This window comes from Bufo gargarizans, chromosome 10 (genome assembly GCF_014858855.1).
Source record: "Bufo gargarizans isolate SCDJY-AF-19 chromosome 10, ASM1485885v1, whole genome shotgun sequence".
NCBI lineage: Eukaryota > Metazoa > Chordata > Amphibia > Anura > Bufonidae > Bufo > Bufo gargarizans.
In genome coordinates this window covers 128,788,218-128,809,542 of record NC_058089.1, presented here as the reverse complement: position 1 = coordinate 128,809,542, position 21,325 = coordinate 128,788,218, and the positions used below count along the sequence as shown (strand labels likewise).

Below are 21,325 nucleotides of genomic sequence, written 5' to 3'. Positions count from 1 at the left end.
GCGCAGACTTCGTGTGTATGAGCCCTAATTGAAATAGAACCACAAAGACGCCTCAGTCATCAGCTGCTGTGCGACTTCTAATACACAGCCTGCAAAATACTGACCCCGAACCCACTGCTCCAGTCTGAAAAACGTGCCCCAAAGTGAGACTAGTGAAAGAGCCTGTGGGTGTGGGGGAAGGCACGGTGCCGGTGGGGGAGGGCGCGGTGCCTGCGGGTGTAGGGGAGGGCGCTCTGCTGGGATATAAGGCACCACAAGAGTGAGGACAGACTAAAGGAAGCCGGAGCCTTGCAGTGAGTATATGGTGTAGTGTGACCGGCTGGGTGTGCGGAGCTGAGGTCGCTGCAACTTGTGTAGTGTGAGTAGCAGGGGTCGCTACAGCTTGTGTAGTGTGAGAAGTAGAGGTCGCTGCAGCTTGTGTGGTGTGACAGGCTGGACGTGCGAAGCAGAGGTCTCCGCAGCTTGTGTAGTGTGAGGAGCAGAGGTCTCTGCAGCTTGTGTAGTGTGAGGAGCAGACTTTGCTGCAGCTTGTGTAGTGCGAGGAGCAGAGGTCGCTGCAGCTTGCGTAGTGTGAGGAGCAGACTTTGCTGCAGCTTGTGTAGTGCAAGGAGCTGAGGTGGCTGCAGCTTGTGTAGTGTGACAGGCTGGGGGTGCGAAGCAGAGGTCTCCGTAGATGTGTGTGTGAGCAGCAGAGGTCGCTGCAGCTTGTGTAGTGTGAGGAGCAGAGGTCGCTGCAGTTTGTGTAGTGTGAGGAGCAGAGGTCGCTGCAGCTTGTGTAGTGTGACAGGCTGGGTGTGAGGAGCAGATGTTGCTGCAGCTTGTGTAGTGCGAGGAGCAGACATCGCTGCAGCTTGTGTAGTGTGACAGGCTGGGCGTGAGGAGCAGAAATTGCTGCAGCATGTGTAGTGTGAGGAGCAGAAATTGCTGCAGCATGTGTAGTGTGAGGAGCAGAAATTGCTGCAGCATGTGTAGTGTGAGGAGCAGAAATTGCTGCAGCATGTGTAGTGTGAGGAGCAGAAATTGCTGCAGCATGTGTAGTGTGAGGAGCAGACATTGCTGCAGCTTGTGTAGTGTGAGGAGCAGACATTGCTGCAGCTTGTGTAGTGTGAGGAGCAGACATTGCTGCAGCTTGTGTAGTGTGAGCAGAGGTCGCTGCAGCTTGTGTAGTGTGAGGAGCAGACATTGCTGCAGCTTGTGTAATGTGAGGAGCAGACATTGCTGCAGCTTGTGTAGTGTGAGGAGCAGAGGTCGCTGCAGCTTGTGTAGTGTGAGGAGCAGAGGTCGCTGCAGCTTGTGTAGTGTGAGGAGCAGACATTGCTGCAGCTTGTGTAGTGTGAGGAGCAGACATTGCTGCAGCTTGTGTAGTGTGAGGAGCAGAGGTCGCTGCAGCTTGTGTGGTGTGAGGAGCAGACATTGCTTGTGTAGTGACTTGTGCCTGAGGTCACATGCTCACAGGTATGAGGATCCGCTCTGCTACGCCTGCTCATGGTCTGATCTCCCCTCGGCGGCTCCTGTATTTCAGTTATTGTCTCGGAGACGTCACTTGTTTTCTATAAAGGTCTGAACACGGGTCAGAGGCTGAAAACCCTTCTCATAGCTGAGGATTTCTTACACAATGTGGGTTAAACACACCAGCAGCACCCGGCTCTCCCAGAGCTGGCAGTCTGTTACAATGTATCAGTGTGTTCCTGGTTGTATATCGGGGCTTCCCTGCAGTAAGAAGGGTCCCGATGTTTTCTCGGTCTGCTCCATGACGCAGAGCTTTTCATTATACAATGAGGCCATGAACCAGGATAATGGAGAGATCCGCACGTCCTATGGGTCTGGCTACAATTACTGCCACGTCTTAGGGCTCATGCACATGAATGTATTTTTTGCCTGTGTCCGTTCCGTTTTTCTTTGTGGCCTGTATGCGGAACCATTCATTTTAATGAGGCTGCAAACAAGCAGAAATTAATCCGTGTGCATTCTGTATGTCCGCAATTCCGTTCTGCAAAAAAAAATAGAACATGTTTTATTCTTGTCCATTTTGCGGACAAGTACAGGCATTGTTACAATGGATCCGCAAAAAAATGGATGTGACACAGACGTCATCCGTTTTTTTTTCTTTGCGAATCCTGTTTTGCAGACTGCAAAATACATATGATCCCTGAGATGTCCTTGTCCATTCAGCCATTTCTTGCCTATATCTTCCTCTGGTAAAGCTGGGTGACTTCTTACAAGGCCGCCATTATCGCATCCACATGAGTTCTCGCTCTGCTTTCACGGACTCTGAGCGATGTAGTGACGCAGGAGACGTATCTTGACTAGGAAACGACTGGATAGGATCTGAATGACCTGACAGAAGGGGAAGCCTTGGGGTGGTTGATTTTTAGTGGAAAGCTCCCTATTATGGGAATAACAGGAGTAGTCACATCCGCCACCGGCCACCATTGTCAATGTGACCCCATGAGATAAGTGTGGGTAGGAAGTGATGAGGCGTCCTGCGGACACCACCATGGCAGATAAGCCTGACTGGTTGCTGTGTTTGTAGGTGATGGACGTGCTGGGTCAGGTCCTGGACGTCGCTCAGACCATCTACGGCCTGTGTGACCAGGCCAGCTCCAATAAGCAGCAATGTCATCGCCTAAAGAAGCGGATACAGATACTGCTGATGGCCTCCAGGGCCTTGCAGAGTCAGAAGGAGAAGTCTGCGCAGCTGAAGGTGGTGATGAACGAGCTGCGGGTGACCCTGGACAACGCCAAGTGCTGGGCCGTCAAGTATTCACACCAGGCCTGGTGGAGGCAGATCCTTCAGGCCAACAGCATCAAGGAAGAGTTTGAGCTGATCAATGACCGGCTTGGGGACGCGGCCGGACAGGTCTCTCTGCTGCTGGAGATCGAACATCGTGAAAAGTTCTTCCATTTCTTTACCGAGAATACGCGAAAACGGCAGAACCAGAGGGACATAGACGAAGACCTGCAGGAGCTGAAGAATTATCTCACCCGTGAGTCTACTGGGGGTGGGGGTGCACCGTCCATGCTCGTTGCCATGGGGGTGGGGGTAAACCGTCCATGCTCGCTGCCCAGGGGGTCGGGGTGCACCGTCCAATGCTCGCTGCCCAGGGGGTCGGGGTGCACCGTCCAATGCTCGCTGCCCAGGAATAGGGGGGCACCGTCCAATGCTCGCTGGCCAGGGGGTCGGGGTGCACCGTCCATGCTCGCTGCCCAGGGGGTCGGGGTGCACCGTCCATGCTCGCTGCCCAGGGGGTCGAGGTGCACCGTCCAATGCTCGCTGCCCAGGGGGTCGGGGTGCACCGTCCATGCTCGCTGCCCAGGGGGTCGGGGTGCACCGTCCAATGCTCGCTGCCCAGGGGGTCGGGGTAAACCGTCCATGCTCGCTGCCCAGGGGGTCGGGGTGCACCGTCCAATGCTCGCTGCCCAGGGGGTCGGGGTGCACCGTCCATGCTCGCTGCCCAGGGGGTCGGGGTGCACCATCCATGCTTGCTGCCCATTCACCAGCTTCTACTGAAGGTAGTAGTGCTGACAAAGGGTTATAGGATGATGGGGGTGCAATTCTGTCTAACGTCCTATTTGGTTTGATGCAGAAAACATCTCTAACAAGATGGAGAACATGGAGGACGGAATGAAAAAAATCCTCTCAGAAATGGCTGCAATACAAGCAGTGTGTAAGTACTGACACCTCAGGGTTCACAGCGGGATGTGCTGCGACCATACGCTAGAGTGGAGGACTCCAGATACTGCCAGCAGCTGTCGGGGCATGCTGGGACTTGTAGTCTTTCCACAGCTGAGGGGCACACACTTAACATCTGCCTTATCGTCACACTTACATCTGTGGAGCAGTCGTACTAATCCTATAGATGGCGTCCAGACTATTTTACGCCAGAATTGTGACGCTAAATATCACATATGAGGCCACGTCCGTCCCCCCCCCCCCGGTTAGACGCTGAAAACTTCTCTAAACCTAGATGTGACAAACCGTGCCACTAGATGCAATCCAATTGGTAAACAAGAGCCTGTGTGCTCCAAATCTTCACACTTTAAAGATCTCTGCTTGTTGTCAATGACTAGAGATAATCATGTCCACATCCAGAGACAGGGTGGCCAACTGGTATATCTGTGCCCTTGGGTAAATGGGCCTCCTGTGGAATATACAGCATGATTACCAAAATCTCCATGTCCTCCTGCAGCGGGCCTGGACATCTCCACCGGTCAGACTGATGGCAGGCAATGTGTTCACACCTCATACTGGGGGTCTGCTACAATTGCATCCAGTTAACGCACCTACCTCCTGACAGTTTGCTACAAAGTATCGGTGCAGGTGGATTGTATCAGTCTGGAGAAAACGTTGTCTAGCTCCTATTCAATGACAACAAACAGAGATCTTGAAAATGGTGAAGTGGACTAGATCAGATAAAACCTCCTGTACTGAATGCAGCGAGGCGTCCGGTGGTAAGCAGTCCTCTCCTCTCGTGTCTGCAGGTAAACGCTCGTCCTGGCACATCACTGAGATTCGAGCCACAGATCTAAAGCGTGGACCACTGCTGCTGGAGAAACCCAGCCACGACTTGTACCTGGGCGAATACCACAGGGGTCCGGTGGCCATTAAAGTGTTCAAGGGTCAACAGGTCAAAGACCAAGAGTGAGTATACCCAACAAGAAGTGGCTGCGGGCACTAGTCAGTGATTGATGGGCGCCTCGCGGTCAGTTTATCAATACGGTCCGTATACGTCAGTGCCGCGCTAGGCTCCAGCAGATTTATTATTAACCCTTCATTTACTAATGAGAATAAGATCACATTCAGCATTGCAGCAGGCTGAAAAGTGAGAAGAGTTAGCAGCCTGATGTGTAGTTGGTTGTGCTGACACCTAGTGGTCGACATGAACAGTGCAATATTTCATCATCTGTCTGTCCTATGGAGAGAAACGATCAGCATGAAATGAATTAAATATCTGTTTTTTGCTGTTCCAGTTTTATCATAAAAACCTTCCAGGCTGAGGGTGAAACCATGAAGAAATTTGAGTGTCTCAATATCTTACGGCTTTATGGCATTTGTGTCGACAATTCAGGTAAGACGCGGGTGATATGTGATTCTGTCTGTAATGCTTATCTTATACAATCCTGATTCTGCTCCAAGCACTAAAGCTCTGCTGCACACGATGGGATATATAGATATCAGCATTGTGATGACATCACTGCACAGTAATGGCCTGATGGCTGACTAAACCCCCGCCATATAACAATGCACACATGACATCACACTGGATGGGATGCATAGATATCAGCATTGTGATGACATCACTGCACAGTAATGGCCTGATGGCTGACTAAACCCCCGCCATATAACAATGCACACATGACATCACACTGGATGGGATGCATAGATATCAGCATTGTGATGACATCACTGCACAGTAATGGCCTGATGGCTGACTAAACCCCGGCCATATAACAATGCACACATGACATCACACTGGAGGGGATACATAGATATCAGCATTGTGATGACATCACTGCACAGTAATGGCCTGATGGCTGACTAAACCCCCGCCATATAACAATGCACACATGACATCACACTGGAGGGGATACATAGATATAATCAGTATGTGATGACATCACTGCACAGTAATGACCTGGTAGCTAAAACCCCCCTTATAGAACTTTCCCTGCGGGTCCCCAGACACATGGTGGTCACTTGTGCACCCAGTATGCCACTGGTTCCAGTCTAATTCCTGAGAGCAGTGTCTTCTCTACCCCTTGATTCAGGCACAGGCCCCTGCTACTCCCTCGTGATGGAATACTGTCAGAAAGGAACGTTGCGACAGCTGCTGGAAAGGGAGCCGGACCTGCCACCGGAGCGTCGTGTCCAGATGGCGTTGGATGCGTCCAGAGCTGTGTACCGGTATGTCCTATGCTTCTCTGAATGACCTGCGGCTCTGCAGAAGACGTGAGCATGACAAGTGGTGATGATCTTCTCGCAGGTTACATCAGACCGAGATGAAGGCCATCCTGCACGGGAGTTTGAGCAGCGCCAAGTTCCTGGTGGACGGGACGTACTGTGTGAAGGTAACTAAAGCGGACGGATAATACAAGGGCATTGGCGGAGCTACCAGGAAGCCCCCGAGCATAATCTCCTCACAGGGCTAGAAGCTTCACCCCATCTATGAGTGTCGCCCCCTACAGAACATAAAGCACCTTCTCCCAGACAGTCCCTGGCAGACTAGACCGCTGAGCTCGGACACAGCAGCACCCGCCTCACCTCATGTACTACATGTACCAGCAATGCTGTATATTCACGCTACCTCGCTTCTTGGTCACATCTACAGCTTTGCGGATTTGAGCTTTCAAAGACGGAGTCCTCCCTTAGACGACCATCGAATGCAGAGAGGAGGAAAAAGAGCAGTGAGCTGGTTTACATCGCCCCCGAGACCCTGCAGGACATCAACGCCTACGACAAACGCAGCGAGATTTACAGGTGAGACCCTGAGAAGACGTGAAAGTGCAGTGTCACGGTCCCTCCTGTAACAGGGACTAGAAGATCGGGGAGACTGGCTGCACGTGATTGACAGCCTCTTTGGTTTCACCTTTCTGTGTTGTTGCTGGGGATGATCACACCTCTTGTCTCAGGTGTAGCTTAAAGTGGTCATTCCTTCTCCTCTATTCAGTCTGGCCTCACCCATCATGCTATGTGGTTGATAGCTCCTTGTTTGTGGAAGTCCTGGTGTTGGTTCTCTCTGAGTTCCTGCTCGTCTGCATATTTCTGTAAGTAAAGTTTATTTTCCCCTACCTGCTGATATTAGGCCTGAGGAGGTCTCCTATTCCTTCATCTGGGAAGGAATAGGCCATCCGTGTCCATACACTATCTGCAGGGCCCTGTAGGGTGAGATATGGCTTAGGTTCCTGCGTATGAACATTCCTACCATCTAGATCTGTTCATACTGATAGCAGTCAGGGCTCGGCGTAGGGACTCACTAGGTGTGACCTTTTCCCTTTCCCTAGGTTCCAGGCCTAATACCTTTTCCCTTCCCTTCAGTGTGGAGTGTGGAGTGTATTTACCACACTGCACCGTGACAGTGGTTGCCGTTTAGGTGTGAACTGCGTCCTGTGTTTGAATCTCCCGTCGTCCATTTCTCAGTGGTTCCTGTCGCTTGTGCCGTGGTGACTGGCTGCATTCCTTGTTGTACTGGCTTTGGTGTTTGCTGGTTGGGGGATGCTTGTTGGCAGCGACCTGGTGTGAACCGGCTCCGAGTTTGGACGCAGTGTTCAGTGCGGTCACTACTGGCTGTTTGTTGGCTGGCTGCCTGTTTCCTAGTTGGTGGTGCTGGCGGCAGTTTTGGGGTGACTTGCTTGCACTAACGCTGATCTTTCACCCCCCCTTTGTTTTGGGTGTTCCACCTTGTTTTCCCGTTTCAGATTTGGGAGGGCTTTAAGGTGAGGAGTGTCACGGCTGTGTCTCGGTCTCTGTGTTGTTTGCTGTGCATGCTGGTTGCCTGGGGCAAAGTGTAGTTTATGCAGCATGTGTGTACACTTCTGCTTTAAGGTTTGTTTGCCTTCTCTGGTGCTTGTGGGGGTAACTACCTGGCTCGGTGTGCTCATTAGGTGCTTATATTGCCTGTGGCTGGTAGCCTGGAGTTTAGTTGTCCTCCAGCCTCTGTTGGTGCTGGAGCTATGCTCCTGTCCTGGGTATTGCGTCTGCCCAGTTATTGAGGGCCACCTAGTGAGACATCAATGTCACGGCGCAGTGTGGTAAATACACTCCACACTGAACACAGAAGGGAAGGGAAAAGGTATCAGGCATGGAACCTAGGGAAATGCTCACACCTAGTGAGTCCCTACGCCGAGCCCTGACTGCTATCGGTATGAACAGACCTAGATGGTAGGAATGTTCATACGCAGGAACCTAAGCCATATCTAACCCTACAGGGCCCTGCAGATAGTGTATGGACACGGATGGCCTATTCCTACCCTCAGGCATAATATCAGCAGGTAGGGGAAAACAACAAAGAAGATAAACTTAACTTCCAGAAGTATGTGGACGAGCAGGAACTCAGAGAGAACCAAACCCAAGGACTTCCATAAACAAGGAGCTATCAACCACATAGCATGATGGGTGAGGCCAGACTAAATAGAGGAGAATGACCACTTAAGCTACACCTGAGACAAGAGGTGTGGTCATCCCAGCAACAACACAGAAAGGTGAAACCAAAGAGGCTGTCAATCACGTGCAGCCAGTCTCCCCGGTCTTCTAGTCCCTGTCACAGGCGGCACCATGACACTGCAGATATTTCAGGATGGTGAAATAAGGGTGATTTACATGGTTCATGGAACGAAACCTCCAAACTCAGAGTAAAACCACTTCTGCAATCACTTCCCTACACTTGTGTGCAGCTTGTGACATGGCAGGTTGAGCAATCTCTCCAGATGGCGCTTGCACATTTCTGCACTGTGTGTATATGGGTCTCTGATGTCAGAACCGTAGAGGAGGCTTTTCCAGTCTTATGTCATTGTAAGCCATCTTCTTGTCTCCTCCAGTCTGGGGATGGTGATCTACGAGATTGCAAGTGGGAAACTGCCATATCAGGGTAAGTCCGGCCGGGGTCTATTCCAGGGGATTCTGCAGGTCCGCACCAGGCCTGGTACCACAAACCTGTTTGCTTTTCTCTTGCAGACCAGCCAGACGCTGAGGACCAGGCAGTGAACGGAGAGCTTCTTGATTCTTGTCCTCCGGTGTTACGAGACCTTATTACAAGATGCCTGCAGAGGAATCCGGGTGATCGCCCCACAGCAGGAGGTAACAAGTGACAGGCTTACTGTGCCCGATGGGTGCTCCTTTACCTACCTCTCAATGTGTAATATTGGCACACTCCTCTCCTGACATACTCTGTGCTGCAGAACACAGTCTAATGATCTCGTTAATAACCTGGGTATAGTGGGAATCCCAGCGATGAGGTATTTAGAGAAGGCCATAAAGCCACGCTCCCCTCCAGCACTGATTCCCTCTCCTCTCTCTACAGTTATTGTAGATCTCCTGATTGCTCATCTGAATCAAAGCCAATGCTGAATTCATCTGCTTGACACCAAAGCGCGAAGCTCTCACTCCGCTGGGCCAGAGACAACTCCATGAGAAGTGACTGCTCCTCGGGAAACCACCACGATCTGTGCACGGAGCTTTGTCTCATCTCGTGAGCTGAACCTTCCATGTTGTGCCAGGGTTAGGCTGACATCCTCAGGACAAGCGGAATGATAGGCTGCACTTTTCATGTCTGCCACTAGATGGCAGTGCAGCAACATAAGCTCCTGACTGCTGCAGTGAACCGATGAAGGACGGACACAACAGTAATGGAACGCCTCCGGCCTGCAGCTGTTACAGCTCTCACAGGCCCCATCACCACAGCATCGCTGAAGAAACCTCTGCTCTGTGCCGCTGGATCCGCACCGGAGAGGATACTACATCTGTATTCTCACATACTGATGTGTTGAGGACTAGAATTAACTTCAGTCAGGTCTAATACCTTGCTAGTTAGGGTAGGGTCACCCAGGGTGGCATTGATGTGGCCGAATGTAATGGGCACACGGTTTTGTGGGTGGTAAAGCTGTGACTAAATTAAAGAACCACTCCGATGGCTTTTTTTTTCAGACTTGCATTTCAAATAGATATTAAACCTCCTTTACTAATAAAGTTACAATTTTAGATGCTTGGTTTATACAGAAATTCACATTTTCAGTTACTGTATCATGTGACTTCGGACTAACCATTCTGTCCTTAAAGGGGTATTCTCATCTTAATGATCACTGTTAAATCTGTTAATGATTTGACAGTGATAATTTTTCTAAATACATTTTATTACCTAATTCCCACCCTTTTTTTTTTTTAGACAATAAGTCCCCTCTTACCTGATGTTGTCTTTGGTCTCCCCTGGTTACGGCCACCTCTCCTGTCGGATCCCCCTGGGCCGCTCTTGCGCAGAAGACTGAAGATTCTCTCCCGGCCGGGCCGCTTAATGTCCTGAACGCGCACGCCGCCGCGCATGCGCCACGATGACTTCTTCCTGGCCAGTATAGTACAGAGCCGCGAACACGCACACCGGCTCTGTACTATACAGGCCAGGAATAAGTCACCATGGCGCATGCGCGTTCAGGACATTGCCCGGCTGGGAGAAAATCTTCAGTCTTCTGCGCACGCGCGGCCCGGCCGGGAGAAGAATCCAGGAAGTGAACGTCGCGCTCAAGGAAGGTAAGTATAAAAAGGGAAGATGAGAATACCCCTTTCAGGTTATGCTTTCCTCAGGAAGTCAGTTTCTCCCTTTCCTGTGCAGATGGAAACTACAAGCGGAGTCTGAAGGAAGATCATCATCTGCTGTAGCTCCACCCTCAGCAGCCCTTCACTCCTCCCACAACAACCCCCCCCCCCCGACTCCTCCACACCAGCTAAAGCAGTGTTTCCCAACCAGTGTGCCTCCAGCTGTTGCAAAACTACAACTCCCAGCATGCCTGCACAACCAAAGGCTGTCCGGGCATGCTGCGAGTTGTAGTTTTGCAACAGCTGGAGGCACACTAGTTGGGAAACACTGAGCTAAAGGACAATGTCATGTGACCAGATGAAGTCACATGGGTTACACTTAGGCGAAAAATGAAACAACCAGCAAGTGGACAGATCGATGTTGGTTTTTCTATAGGCCCTTTTTATATTAGAAAATTAAACTGAATAATTTAGTCAAATAAGTGGTTTGATGTTTAGAAGCCTGAAAACAGGGTTCACATGACCGAGTGACATCATAAGGACAGGACGATGAGAAAACAAACTGCCCGGAGGAGGTTCAGTGGGTGCAAACTACATTACGGAGGGAACGCCCCCTCATTTACACGCCCCCTTCAGACAGCAGCATTCTGGGACTGTAGGCAATACTGCAGCAAGATGGGAAGGAATTGTGAAAGAGCAGCCAGCTTTAATGAATAAAGATGGCGGACGAGCAGAAAGGAGGCCTGAAGCAACAGTAGGAACTGCTTTGACGTACCTGGAGACACATCTAGAGGTTTAGAGAAAAAAACTCCAAAAATGATGGGAGTGCTTCTTTAACAAACCGCTGCAGCACGTCCTACCCTAAGGGTAAGCATACACGTGACCGGCAGTCCAGCCAAAACCATGCGCCAACGCCATCGTACAAGGCTCACAATGAACTGACCCTATTGCTAATGGTTGTGTAGTTTTATGAAAAAACCTGCAAAACCGCACGGCCATTACCAATACACAAACAGCAGACGTGCAGGCCACGATGTCGGGACTCCTGTGGCTGAGGGGCGTTCAGCCGCTATTATTGGAAGTTTACTGTACTTTGTGTTCCGGTGCTTCTTAGGTGACGCTGCACCTCCTTCAATCTTAGGCTACTTTCACCTCAGCGTTTTCCTGTTCAGAATGAATACAGTCTTATTATATAAAATGAACATGATGAAAAAAACGGATCACCGGTACCACTGACTTACATAGTTTTTGATGCTTGCAGGAGTTTTGTGTCCGGCGCGGGAACGCAACAAAACAGAACAGAATGCATTCAGGTACACTCTGTTCCGGTTTGTTCAGTTTTGTCCTCATTGAATGGTGGAAAAACGGAAGCGTTTTCCTCCAGCAGAGGATCTCAAAACCGGAAATGAAAACGCAGATGTGAAAGTAGCCTTACCTGAGTGGTGTCTCGCTTATAGAGGCAAATGAAACGGTGCACAGGTAATTTTGAAACGGAAGCAGCGGTCACACGAGTGCCGCTGCCACTTCATACAGCTGATCGGCGGGGGTGCCAGGAGTCAGACCCCCACCGATCTGGTACTGAGGACCTATCCCCTGGATCAGTCAGTACAACCCCTTCAAGCAGGCCAGCTGTGGATGGAGATTTAGTTCAATGCAAAGGGGTAGAGTGCCTTAAAGGGATTCTGTCACCTCCCCTAAGGCAAAAAACGATTTTAAAGCAGCCATGCAGCACAGCTTACCTGGATTAGGCTGTGCTGTTCTATCTTGAAATCCGTCCAGCAGTTACTTAAAAAAACGAGTTTGATCCATAAGGAAATGTGCCCTGAAGGTGCCCAGAGGGGCGTTTTTTTCTTCTGAGAGAGCCCAGTCCCGCCCCTCTTTCAGTGCCCAGCCCGCCTTCCTAGTACTTTCTAACCGCCGCCCCCAGCCTGCCACAGCCTCCCCTCCCTCTCCTCCCCCTCCCTCAGGGCGAACGAAGTCTCGCACAGGCGCAGTAACCACTGAGGGCTGCGCCTGTGCGATCAGCAGGAGACTGAGGGCGGCAGCTTCAACTTCGTCACTGGGCATGCGCCGAGCCCATTGACGTCCGATATTAGCTCTTTCCCTCAGTCAGCCTGGTAGGAAGCGCAGAGGATTGCCGATCGGCTGCTGCACCCTGCGCTTTCTCCAGTCTGCCTGCCTTTACTTAATATAATAATACCTAATTCGCCCCAACAAATACTTATTTCTTTCGTGAAGGGAGGGTGGGGAAAGAAATCGCTGGCCGTCATCACTGTGGCAGGCAGACTGGAGAAAGCGCAGGGTGCAGCAGCGATCGGCAATCCTCTGCGCTTCCTACAAGACTGACTGAGGGAAAGAGCTAATATCGGACGTCACTGGGCTCGGCGCATGCCCAGTGACGAAGTTGAAGCTGCCGCCCTCAGTCTCCTGATGATCGCACAGGCGCAGCCCTCAGTGGTTACTGCGCCTGTGCGAGACTTCGTTCGCCCTGAGGGAGGGGGAGGAGAGGGAGGGGAGGCTGTGGCAGGCTGGGGGCGGCGGTTAGAAAGTACTAGGAAGGCGGGCTGGGCACTGAAAAAGGGGCGGGACTGGGCTCTCTCAGAAGAAAAAAACGCCCCTCTGGGCACCTTCAGGGCACATTTCCTTATGGATCAAACTCGTTTTTTGAAGTAACTGCTGGACGGATTTCAAGATAGAACAGCACAGCCTAATCCAGGTAAGCTGTGCTGCATGGCTGCTTTAAATCGTTTTTTGCCTTAGGGGAGGTGACAGAATCCCTTTAAGAAAGTATTCACACCCCTTGTACTTTTGTCCACATGAGATTGGGATTTTATAACGTAGGCCGACACAAAGTAGCAAGTATGTGTAAAGTAAGAAGAAAAAGATAGATTGTTTTTAATAAATAAAAAAAACTGCAATGTGTGGGGTGCATTTGTATTCAGCCCCTGTACTCTGATACCCCTAAATAAAATCCAGTGTGACCGACCAATCGCCTTTAGAAGTCCCCTAATTAGTAAATCGAGTCCCCCTGTGTGTAATGTCTTCTCAGTATAACTCCAGCTGTTCTGTGAAGGCCTCAGAGGTTTGTTAGAGAACATTAGTGATCAAACAGCATCATGAAAACCAAGGAACACACCAGACAGGTCAGGGAGAAAGTTGTGGAGACGTGTAAAGCAGGGTTAGGGTATAAAAAATATCCCAAGCTCTCAGCACCTCACGGAGCACTGTTCAATCCATCAGTGTTGCTGGCCGTATTCACTGCGGACTCAGCTTTTTGTCTGCCATAAAAGGTAAGTACTTGCTGAATGCAGCGGAGAGTGATCTCAAGAAGTGCAGAGAGACGATACTGCGCACTTTATACAGAGGACAGCGGCCATCACCTGACGCGGTCTAAACTGCTGTTAGTACACTGTAAATCCGTGCCTCCTGACCCTCTCCATACGCTGTAAATCCATGCCTCCCAACACCCTCCATAGATTGTAAATCCGTGCCTCTTGACTCCCTCCATACGCTGTAACTCCGTGTCTCCCGACCCCTCAATATGCTGTAAATCCGTGCCTCACAACCCCCTCCATACACTGTAAATCTGTGCCTCCCGACCCCCTCCATATGCAGTAAATCCGTGCCTCCCGACCCCCTCCATACGCTGTAAATCCGTGCCTCCCAACCCCCTCCATATGCTGTAAATCTGTGCCTCACAACCCCCTCCATATGCAGTAAATCCGTGCCTCCCGACCCCCTCCATACGCTGTAAATCTGTGCCTCCCGACCCCCTCCATACACTGTAAATCCGTGCCTCCCGACCCCCTCCATACGCTGTAAATCCGTGCCTCCCGACCCCCTCCATACGCTGTAAATCTGTGCCTCCCGACCCCCTCCATACAATGTAAATCCGTGCCTCCTGACCCCCTTCATACGCTGTAAATCCGTGCCTCCCAACCCCCTCCATATGCTGTAAATTCGTGCCTCCCAACCCCCTCCATACACTGTAAATCTGTGCCTCACAACCCCCTCCATATGCAGTAAATCCATGCCTCCCGACCCCCTCCATACGCTGTAAATCCGTGCCTCCCAACCCCCTCCATATGCTGTAAATCTGTGCCTCACAACCCCCTCCATATGCAGTAAATCCGTGCCTCCCGACCCCCTCCATACGCTGTAAATCTGTGCCTCCCGACCCCCTCCATACGCTGTAAATCCGTGCCTCCCGACCCCCTCCATACGCTGTAAATCCGCACCTCCCGACCCCCTCCATACGCTGTAAATCTGTGCCTCCCGACCCCCTCCATACAATGTAAATCCGTGCCTCCTGACCCCCTTCATACGCTGTAAATCCGTGCCTCCCAACCCCCTCCATATGCTGTAAATTCGTGCCTCCCAACCCCCTCCATACACTGTAAATCTGTGCCTCACAACCCCCTCCATATGCAGTAAATCCGTGCCTCCCGACCCCCTCCATACGCTGTAAATCTGTGCCTCCAGACCCCCTCTATACACTGCAAATCTGTGTCTCCCAACACCCTACATACACTGTAAATCTGTGCCTCCCGACCCCCTCTATATGCTGTAAATCTGTCCCTCCCGACCCCCTCCATACACTGTAAATCCGTACCTCCCGACCCCCTCCATACGCTGTGAATCCGCACCTCCCGACCCCCTCCATACGCTGTAAATCCGCACCTCCCGACCCCCTCCATACACTGTAAATCCGCACCTCCCGACCCCCTCCATACCCTGTAAATCCGCACCTCCCGACCCCCTCCATACACTGTAAATCCGCACCTCCCGACCCCCTCCATACGCTGTAAATCCGCACCTCCCGACCCCCTCCATACACTGTAAATCCGCACCTCCCGACCCCCTCCATACCCTGTAAATCCGCACCTCCCGACCCCCTCCATACGCTGTGAATCCGCACCTCCCGACCCCCTCCATACGCTGTAAATCCGCACCTCCCGACCCCCTCCATACACTGTAAATCCGCACCTCCCGACCCCCTCCATACGCTGTGAATCCGCACCTCCCGACCCCCTCCATACCCTGTAAATCCGCACCTCCCGACCCCCTCCATACGCTGTGAATCCGCACCTCCCGACCCCCTCCATACACTGTAAATCCGCACCTCCCGACCCCCTCCATACACTGTAAATCCGCACCTCCCGACCCCCTCCATACCCTGTAAATCCGCACCTCCCGACCCCCTCCATACACTGTAAATCCGCACCTCCCGACCCCCTCCATACACTGTAAATCCGCATCTCCCGACCCCCTCCATACGCTGTAAATCTGCATCTCCCGACCCCCTCCATACACTGTAAATCTGCATCTCCCGACCCCTATATACGCTGTATATTCGTGCCTCTCTACCCCCTCCATACATATGTATGCTTGGCTCTAACGAGCATGCCTCTGCTTTCAATGATGAGAGGGAAACAAGCCATTTCCAGACTCTTCTCTCCCCCCAGAATCTCCTCGACCAGAACCCAAGGATGACAGAGGTAAGGCCGTATATATATATATTTTAGCCCGAGGAGTGCTTTCTACACCTGTGCAACAAAATCGTACAGCGTGCTACACAAAAACGTGCACAAGGTTACGGTCTATCGCAGGCCCTCTCTGACAACACTGGGTGGGACCATGCAAATATGACAACACTGGGTGGAGGGGGGCACTTCTCAGAGAGGAGGAGGGGGGGCACTTCTGAGAGAGGAGGAGGGGGGCACTTCTGAGAGAGGAGGAGGGGGGCACTTCTGAGAGAGGAGGAGGGGGGCACTTCTGAGAGAGGAGGAGGGGGGCACTTCTGAGAGAGGAGGAGGGGGGCACTTCTGAGAGAGGAGGAGGGGGGCACTTCTGAGAGAGGAGGAGGGGGGCACTTCTCCGAGAGGAGGAGGGGGGCACTTCTCCGAGAGGAGGAGGGGGGCACTTCTCCGAGAGGAGGAGGGGGGCACTTCTCCGGGAGGAGGAGGGGGGCACTTCTCCGGGAGGAGGAGGGGGGCACTTCTCCGGGAGGAGGAGGGGGGCACTTCTCCGGGAGGAGGAGGGGGGCACTTCTCCGGGAGGAGGAGGGGGGCACTTCTCCGGGAGGAGAGGGGGGGCACTTCTCAGAGAGGAGGAGGGGGGCACTTCTCAGAGAGGAGGAGGGGGGCACTTCTCAGAGAGGAGGAGGGGGGCACTTCTCAGAGAGGAGGAGGGGGGCACTTCTCAGAGAGGAGGAGGGGGGCACTTCTCAGAGAGGAGGAGGGGGGCACTTCTCAGAGAGGAGGAGGGGGGGCACTTCTCAGAGAGGAGGAGGGGGGGCACTTCTCAGAGAGGAGGAGGGGGGGCACTTCTCAGAGAGGAGGAGGGGGGCACTTCTCAGAGAGGAGGAGGGGGGGCACTTCTCAGAGAGGAGGAGGGGGGCACTTCTCAGAGAGGAGGAGGGGGGGCACTTCTCAGAGAGGAGGAGGGGGGCACTTCTCAGAGAGGAGGAGGGGGGGCACTTCTCAGAGAGGAGGAGGGGGGCACTTCTCAGAGAGGAGGAGGGGGGCACTTCTCAGAGAGGAGGAGGGGGGGCACTTCTCAGAGAGGAGGACGAGGCACTTCTCAGAGAGGAGGACGAGGCACTTCTCAGAGAGGAGGACGGGGCACTTCTCAGAGAGGAGGAGGAGGAGGCACTTCTCAGAGAGGAGGCACTTCTCAGAGAGGAGGAGGAGGCACTTGTCAGAAGGGGGGGGGGGAGGGTTCTGCTGAACGTGGAGAGGAAGACAGAACAAGACTGGAAAACTGAGAATAGGGAAGTGATATCTGCCACAAAGTGACATCCTGCGGTCTGGTGAGTTCATCGACCTGCCACGACTGAGGGTGAAATGTACATCCACGAGAGACTGACACCAGTCTCACATAGGGATGGTTGTCAGCACTGGAGATAGGTGACATTCTCGTGGGTCTCTGGGTGTCACATGGGTGTACATGGCGGGTCAGGATGCCACCGCTATAGGAAGAGCTTTGCTCTGTGTTATCTGTGTTCTTCCTACAACTCTTCTGCCTCCTGTGTCTTTGTGGCTCTCCCAGTAACAGCGGTGTTAACCCTTTGAATGCCAGTGTGCTGGCAGCTGGCCTGCTTGATGCGAGAGAGCGGACTGGGTTCCTGCACAGAGTGGTGGGGGTGTTCTGTGTCACGGGTGGACTGGTTCTGGGCTGCATATAACATGTTTGTAGCCTTGCATGACAGGTTTGTCTTGGAGTAAATGCATGGGCACAGATCAGGGCAATTATCAGGTTCTGCACTCGTTCCCGATAACTGCCCTGTGTGAGGTGCTGCCGACAGCTTGTCCACTGTGTGAAGACATCCCTGACGCTGTCTCCTGAATCACTGCTTCTGGGCGGCAGATTGTGCCGTCTACAAAGGAACGGGCTGCCCAGAAGTGATGGCGCTCTACAAGGACGACCAGTCACAGCATGGGGACGATCCCTTGCCCCCATGTATATAGCTGCCCCTGTATACTGTAAAGCTGCATCACCCTGCCTTCTACCCTGTGCACGGTGAGCGCTGACTGCCGCTCCTCTGGATCTCACGCTGTCAGCGCTGACTACGGACAGTGCAGAGATGTCAGGGACAGAAGTACTTCTACAGTATGTGCGGTATCGCTGTATCAGCGGGAGGGCTGCAGCATGGCGGCACTGCATGTGCCAGTGAGCCGGGAGCCTCTTCAGTACTGCACTGAACGCTGAAGATGGATCACAGACAACCCCACAGCCGGTATGTCAGTGAAAACGTACAAATCACCTTAGTATAATGCAAAATAATCAATCACTTTCCCTACACAGTACAGTTACTCTGAGTAATTTTACATATTTACATGGTGCTGAACATGATTACATTGAAAATGTGAAATTGGTTCTTATTTGGAAGTTACTGATGGGGAAATGTACAAAATGCTGAAAAAAACACAACACAATAGAACATTGTGGTAAAATATACACAAACATACAGTGCATTGGGAAAGTCCTCATACCATCTCACTTTCCTCACATTTTGTTCTCTCGTTCCTTGTGCTATAAGCTCCCCCATCATTCTGATCCCCCGTAATGAGAAAGTGAGAACAGAAGGTGAAGGATCTTTACTAACATCTCACATTGACATAAGTCTTCAGCCCCTTTAGTCGGGACATAAGTCTTCACCCCCTTTATTTGGAACATAAGTCTTCACCCCCTTTATTTGGAACATACGTCTTCACCCCCTTTATTTGGAACATACGTCTTCACTCCCTTTTTCGGAACATAAGTCTTCACCCCCTTTTTTCGGAACATACGTCTTTAGCCCCTTTACTCGGGGCATACATTACTCACAAAAAGTTTGGGATATTTTGCTTGTGGGTTAAGTTTCAGGAAGAACCTAAACTGTCCTCTAAAATCTACAGGTGAATTTAATGTGACCTTCTCTAACCTTCTGATTGCACACGTCCAACTCTTCAATGTTTCAGTACTTTTTGCACAACTTGCTGTTCTCTAACAAGGAGCTTAATGGCAAAATTCACACCAGGTGTTTGATCCATTGATCGACCAATACATTTCCCGGTTCAATTAGAATTAGTATTAAACAGTCCTCCTCATCATGCTGTTCACATTTTGACATCATGAGACCAAGACGACACCGAACAATTGATCAACATTACCTCGCCATTGTGAGGCTTCAAGCAGGATGTTCTCAGATGGAAGTGGCCCCTGAGCTTAGAGTGTCACAGAGAGCCACCAGCAGGTTGTATCAGAGATAGAGACTGGAAGAGTCACAGAAAGGCAGAGAAGTGGACGTCCTTTGGCCACATCCCATAGCTCCATAGTGAACACTGCCCTGCGGAACCGGATGATGAATGCCGCACAACTCCATGCACAATAAGGGAGGTGAGAGGCACCCAAATGTCACGTCAGACCATTCCACACCATTTACATCAGCGTGGTCTGCGTGCTGGACGACCTGCGAGGTACCTGACCGCACCACCAGGCACCAGCGTCTTATGTTACAATCTAATCTGGCACTGTGATTGACGTTGATCCCTTTGTTCTGTCTGAGATGCAAGTTTTCCAATGCCGTCTTGTATTCCTGACCTGTAACCTCGCCCCTTCCTTTCTGAGATTGTTCTGTACGGTGTCTCTGTGTGAACGCGCAGGCAGCTGCTGACCTTCAGCGCATGGGCAGTGTTTTGCTTTGGAAGAGACGCACGCGCAGACTGCAAAGCAAGTTAGCGATTAGTTAGGAATCGTTTTTTTTCGTTCTTTTGTGTGTGTTTTTACATTGAACAGGCAGATTTAACAAAATTGCTTTAAAGCAAAACTGTCTTCGTTGTCCATAACAACCAATCACAACTTTCATTTCTTAAACCGCACTGGTGAAATGAACGCTGCGCTGTGATTGGTTGCTGTAGGAAGTAAGACAGTTTATTATATAAATCTGGCCCAATGTGTTGGAAAAATGCTGAGTGAGAGCGTGAACAGCGCAAATCAGTTACATGTGAGGCGAGGTGATGCCTCCAGAAAACCTCGTATCACAGCAATCATATAAAAGCTGCAAGAGATGAGGAGAAACCACCGTCTCCACGTGTTGCCATGCAAATCTCTGGCACAGTTTACACAGCGCATTTCACCAACTGCAATGCATGAGGTAAAATCCAGAACAACTTCCTGCCACATGCACACTCATCATCCGCACATGTGGATCTCCCCATGGTTTAATTCGGGGTGGGCTGTGAACTCCGCACAGTAAAAAGTCTGTAGTGTCAGGTCTTCCATTTTAATACAGTTCCCTAACAGACATGACATTTTTCTAACAGCTGCTGATTGGTCAAAAAACCTCCAGACATGTTAACAGAGCCCAATTCGGCATGGAAATCGGAGAAGACATGGTGTAATGTCAGGTTTTGGTTGGAGTTATTCTTTAAAATACAAAAGCGGGTGGAAATACTGTGCACGTCCATGTGATTTCCCCTCCATGTCTCATCAACTCCACACATCCTTTCTCTGCATTTAATCACAAGACCACAAGATGGCGAACCAGACCACATCACCAGTCACCCATGACACGGATATGTGGAAATCCTATAGGGTTTCTCTACAGACAGGTTGTCAGGGCACATGTAGTGCGCTGGAGCAAAGGGTACTGTGAAGACTGGACATTTGCCCCATTTTCCCCTATGCAAAGTTATAAACTTCTTACTTTATTACTTGAAAAAGTTAACTTGCACAGTTTAAAGGGAACCCATCATCAACTTTAGGCTGGCCGCACAGAGGGCAACATAAAATAGTGACAGAAATGCTGATTTCAGCGCTGTGTCACTCATGAGCTAAAAGTCAGTGGTTGCTGAGAACCAGCATCATAATCATTGCAGCCAAAGGCCTTGTAAAGAGTCAAATCTGCCTGAGAAGAGTCCTGGTTATGATTGTCAGTTCTCTCCTAGAGAAAAAGGGAGAAAACTAGGTAGAAGACTGTCAGTCATCAGCAGGTGGGCGGGAGAGCAGGAGTAACCAGGACTCTTCTCAGGTGGCCGGGACTCTTTTCCAGGCCCAGTCTCAATGATTGTAATGTTGGTTCTCGGCAACCACTTACTTTTAAGTTATAAATGACAGACTTCTGAAATCAATTCACCTGTCTCTACTTTATTCTGACATTAGTATGGGCAGCAAAAAGTTGATGACAGGTTCCCTTTAATACTGTTTAATTGCGTTTTATATGTATGTTGTAATATATATCCTGTTCATTTGCACTGTGTTTGTAAAGCTCTGTGCAGAGGGTTAATGAATACTGAGAGACTTTTGGGACTTTGAATAAGAAGCTGGCAATTCTGCACAGCTACCAAAGGGTTAAAGAAGCCAGAGGTTGTTTACCACTAAACCCAGACAGACTGACCTTGTGACTGACTGGTTTAGCTCTGTTGTTATGTCTGGAAACCTGATTTTGTCTGAAAAAACTGCTGTGTCATTGCCATTGAGTATAATTGAAGCTCTAATGTAAATCTATGACAGACGGAAAGTGTTACAATGTATCTGTTTGTGCTGAGTTTCTCCACTCCATCCTCCCCCCTAGGTCCCTAGAAGGTTCCAGTCTAGCTT

The 21,325-nt window shown here is 51.0% G+C and overlaps 1 protein-coding gene across 4 annotated transcripts in view; it reads left to right on the top strand.

Moving 5' to 3' along the window:
- Positions 1–245: 245 nt before the first annotated feature.
- MLKL (mixed lineage kinase domain like pseudokinase) overlaps positions 246–21,325 on the top strand; it is a 30,354-nt gene continuing 9,274 nt past the window's right edge. The window contains exons 1-11 of one of the 4 annotated variants that reach the window (XM_044269954.1): positions 246–293; positions 2,534–2,987; positions 3,588–3,668; positions 4,483–4,642; positions 4,972–5,069; positions 5,770–5,905; positions 5,985–6,069; positions 6,330–6,478; positions 8,536–8,585; positions 8,672–8,794; positions 9,018–9,698. In XM_044269954.1, coding sequence (XP_044125889.1) covers positions 2,537–2,987; positions 3,588–3,668; positions 4,483–4,642; positions 4,972–5,069; positions 5,770–5,905; positions 5,985–6,069; positions 6,330–6,478; positions 8,536–8,585; positions 8,672–8,794; positions 9,018–9,064 — 1,380 coding nt within the window. In that variant the 5' untranslated portion in view covers positions 246–293; positions 2,534–2,536 and the 3' untranslated portion in view covers positions 9,065–9,698. Of the gene's footprint in view, positions 294–339; positions 359–2,533; positions 2,988–3,587; positions 3,669–4,482; positions 4,643–4,971; positions 5,070–5,769; positions 5,906–5,984; positions 6,070–6,329; positions 6,479–8,535; positions 8,586–8,671; positions 8,795–9,017; positions 9,699–16,916; positions 17,055–21,325 lie in introns of those variants that run through there. The other 3 variants (XM_044269952.1, XM_044269953.1, XM_044269951.1) reach the window with 3 other exon arrangements.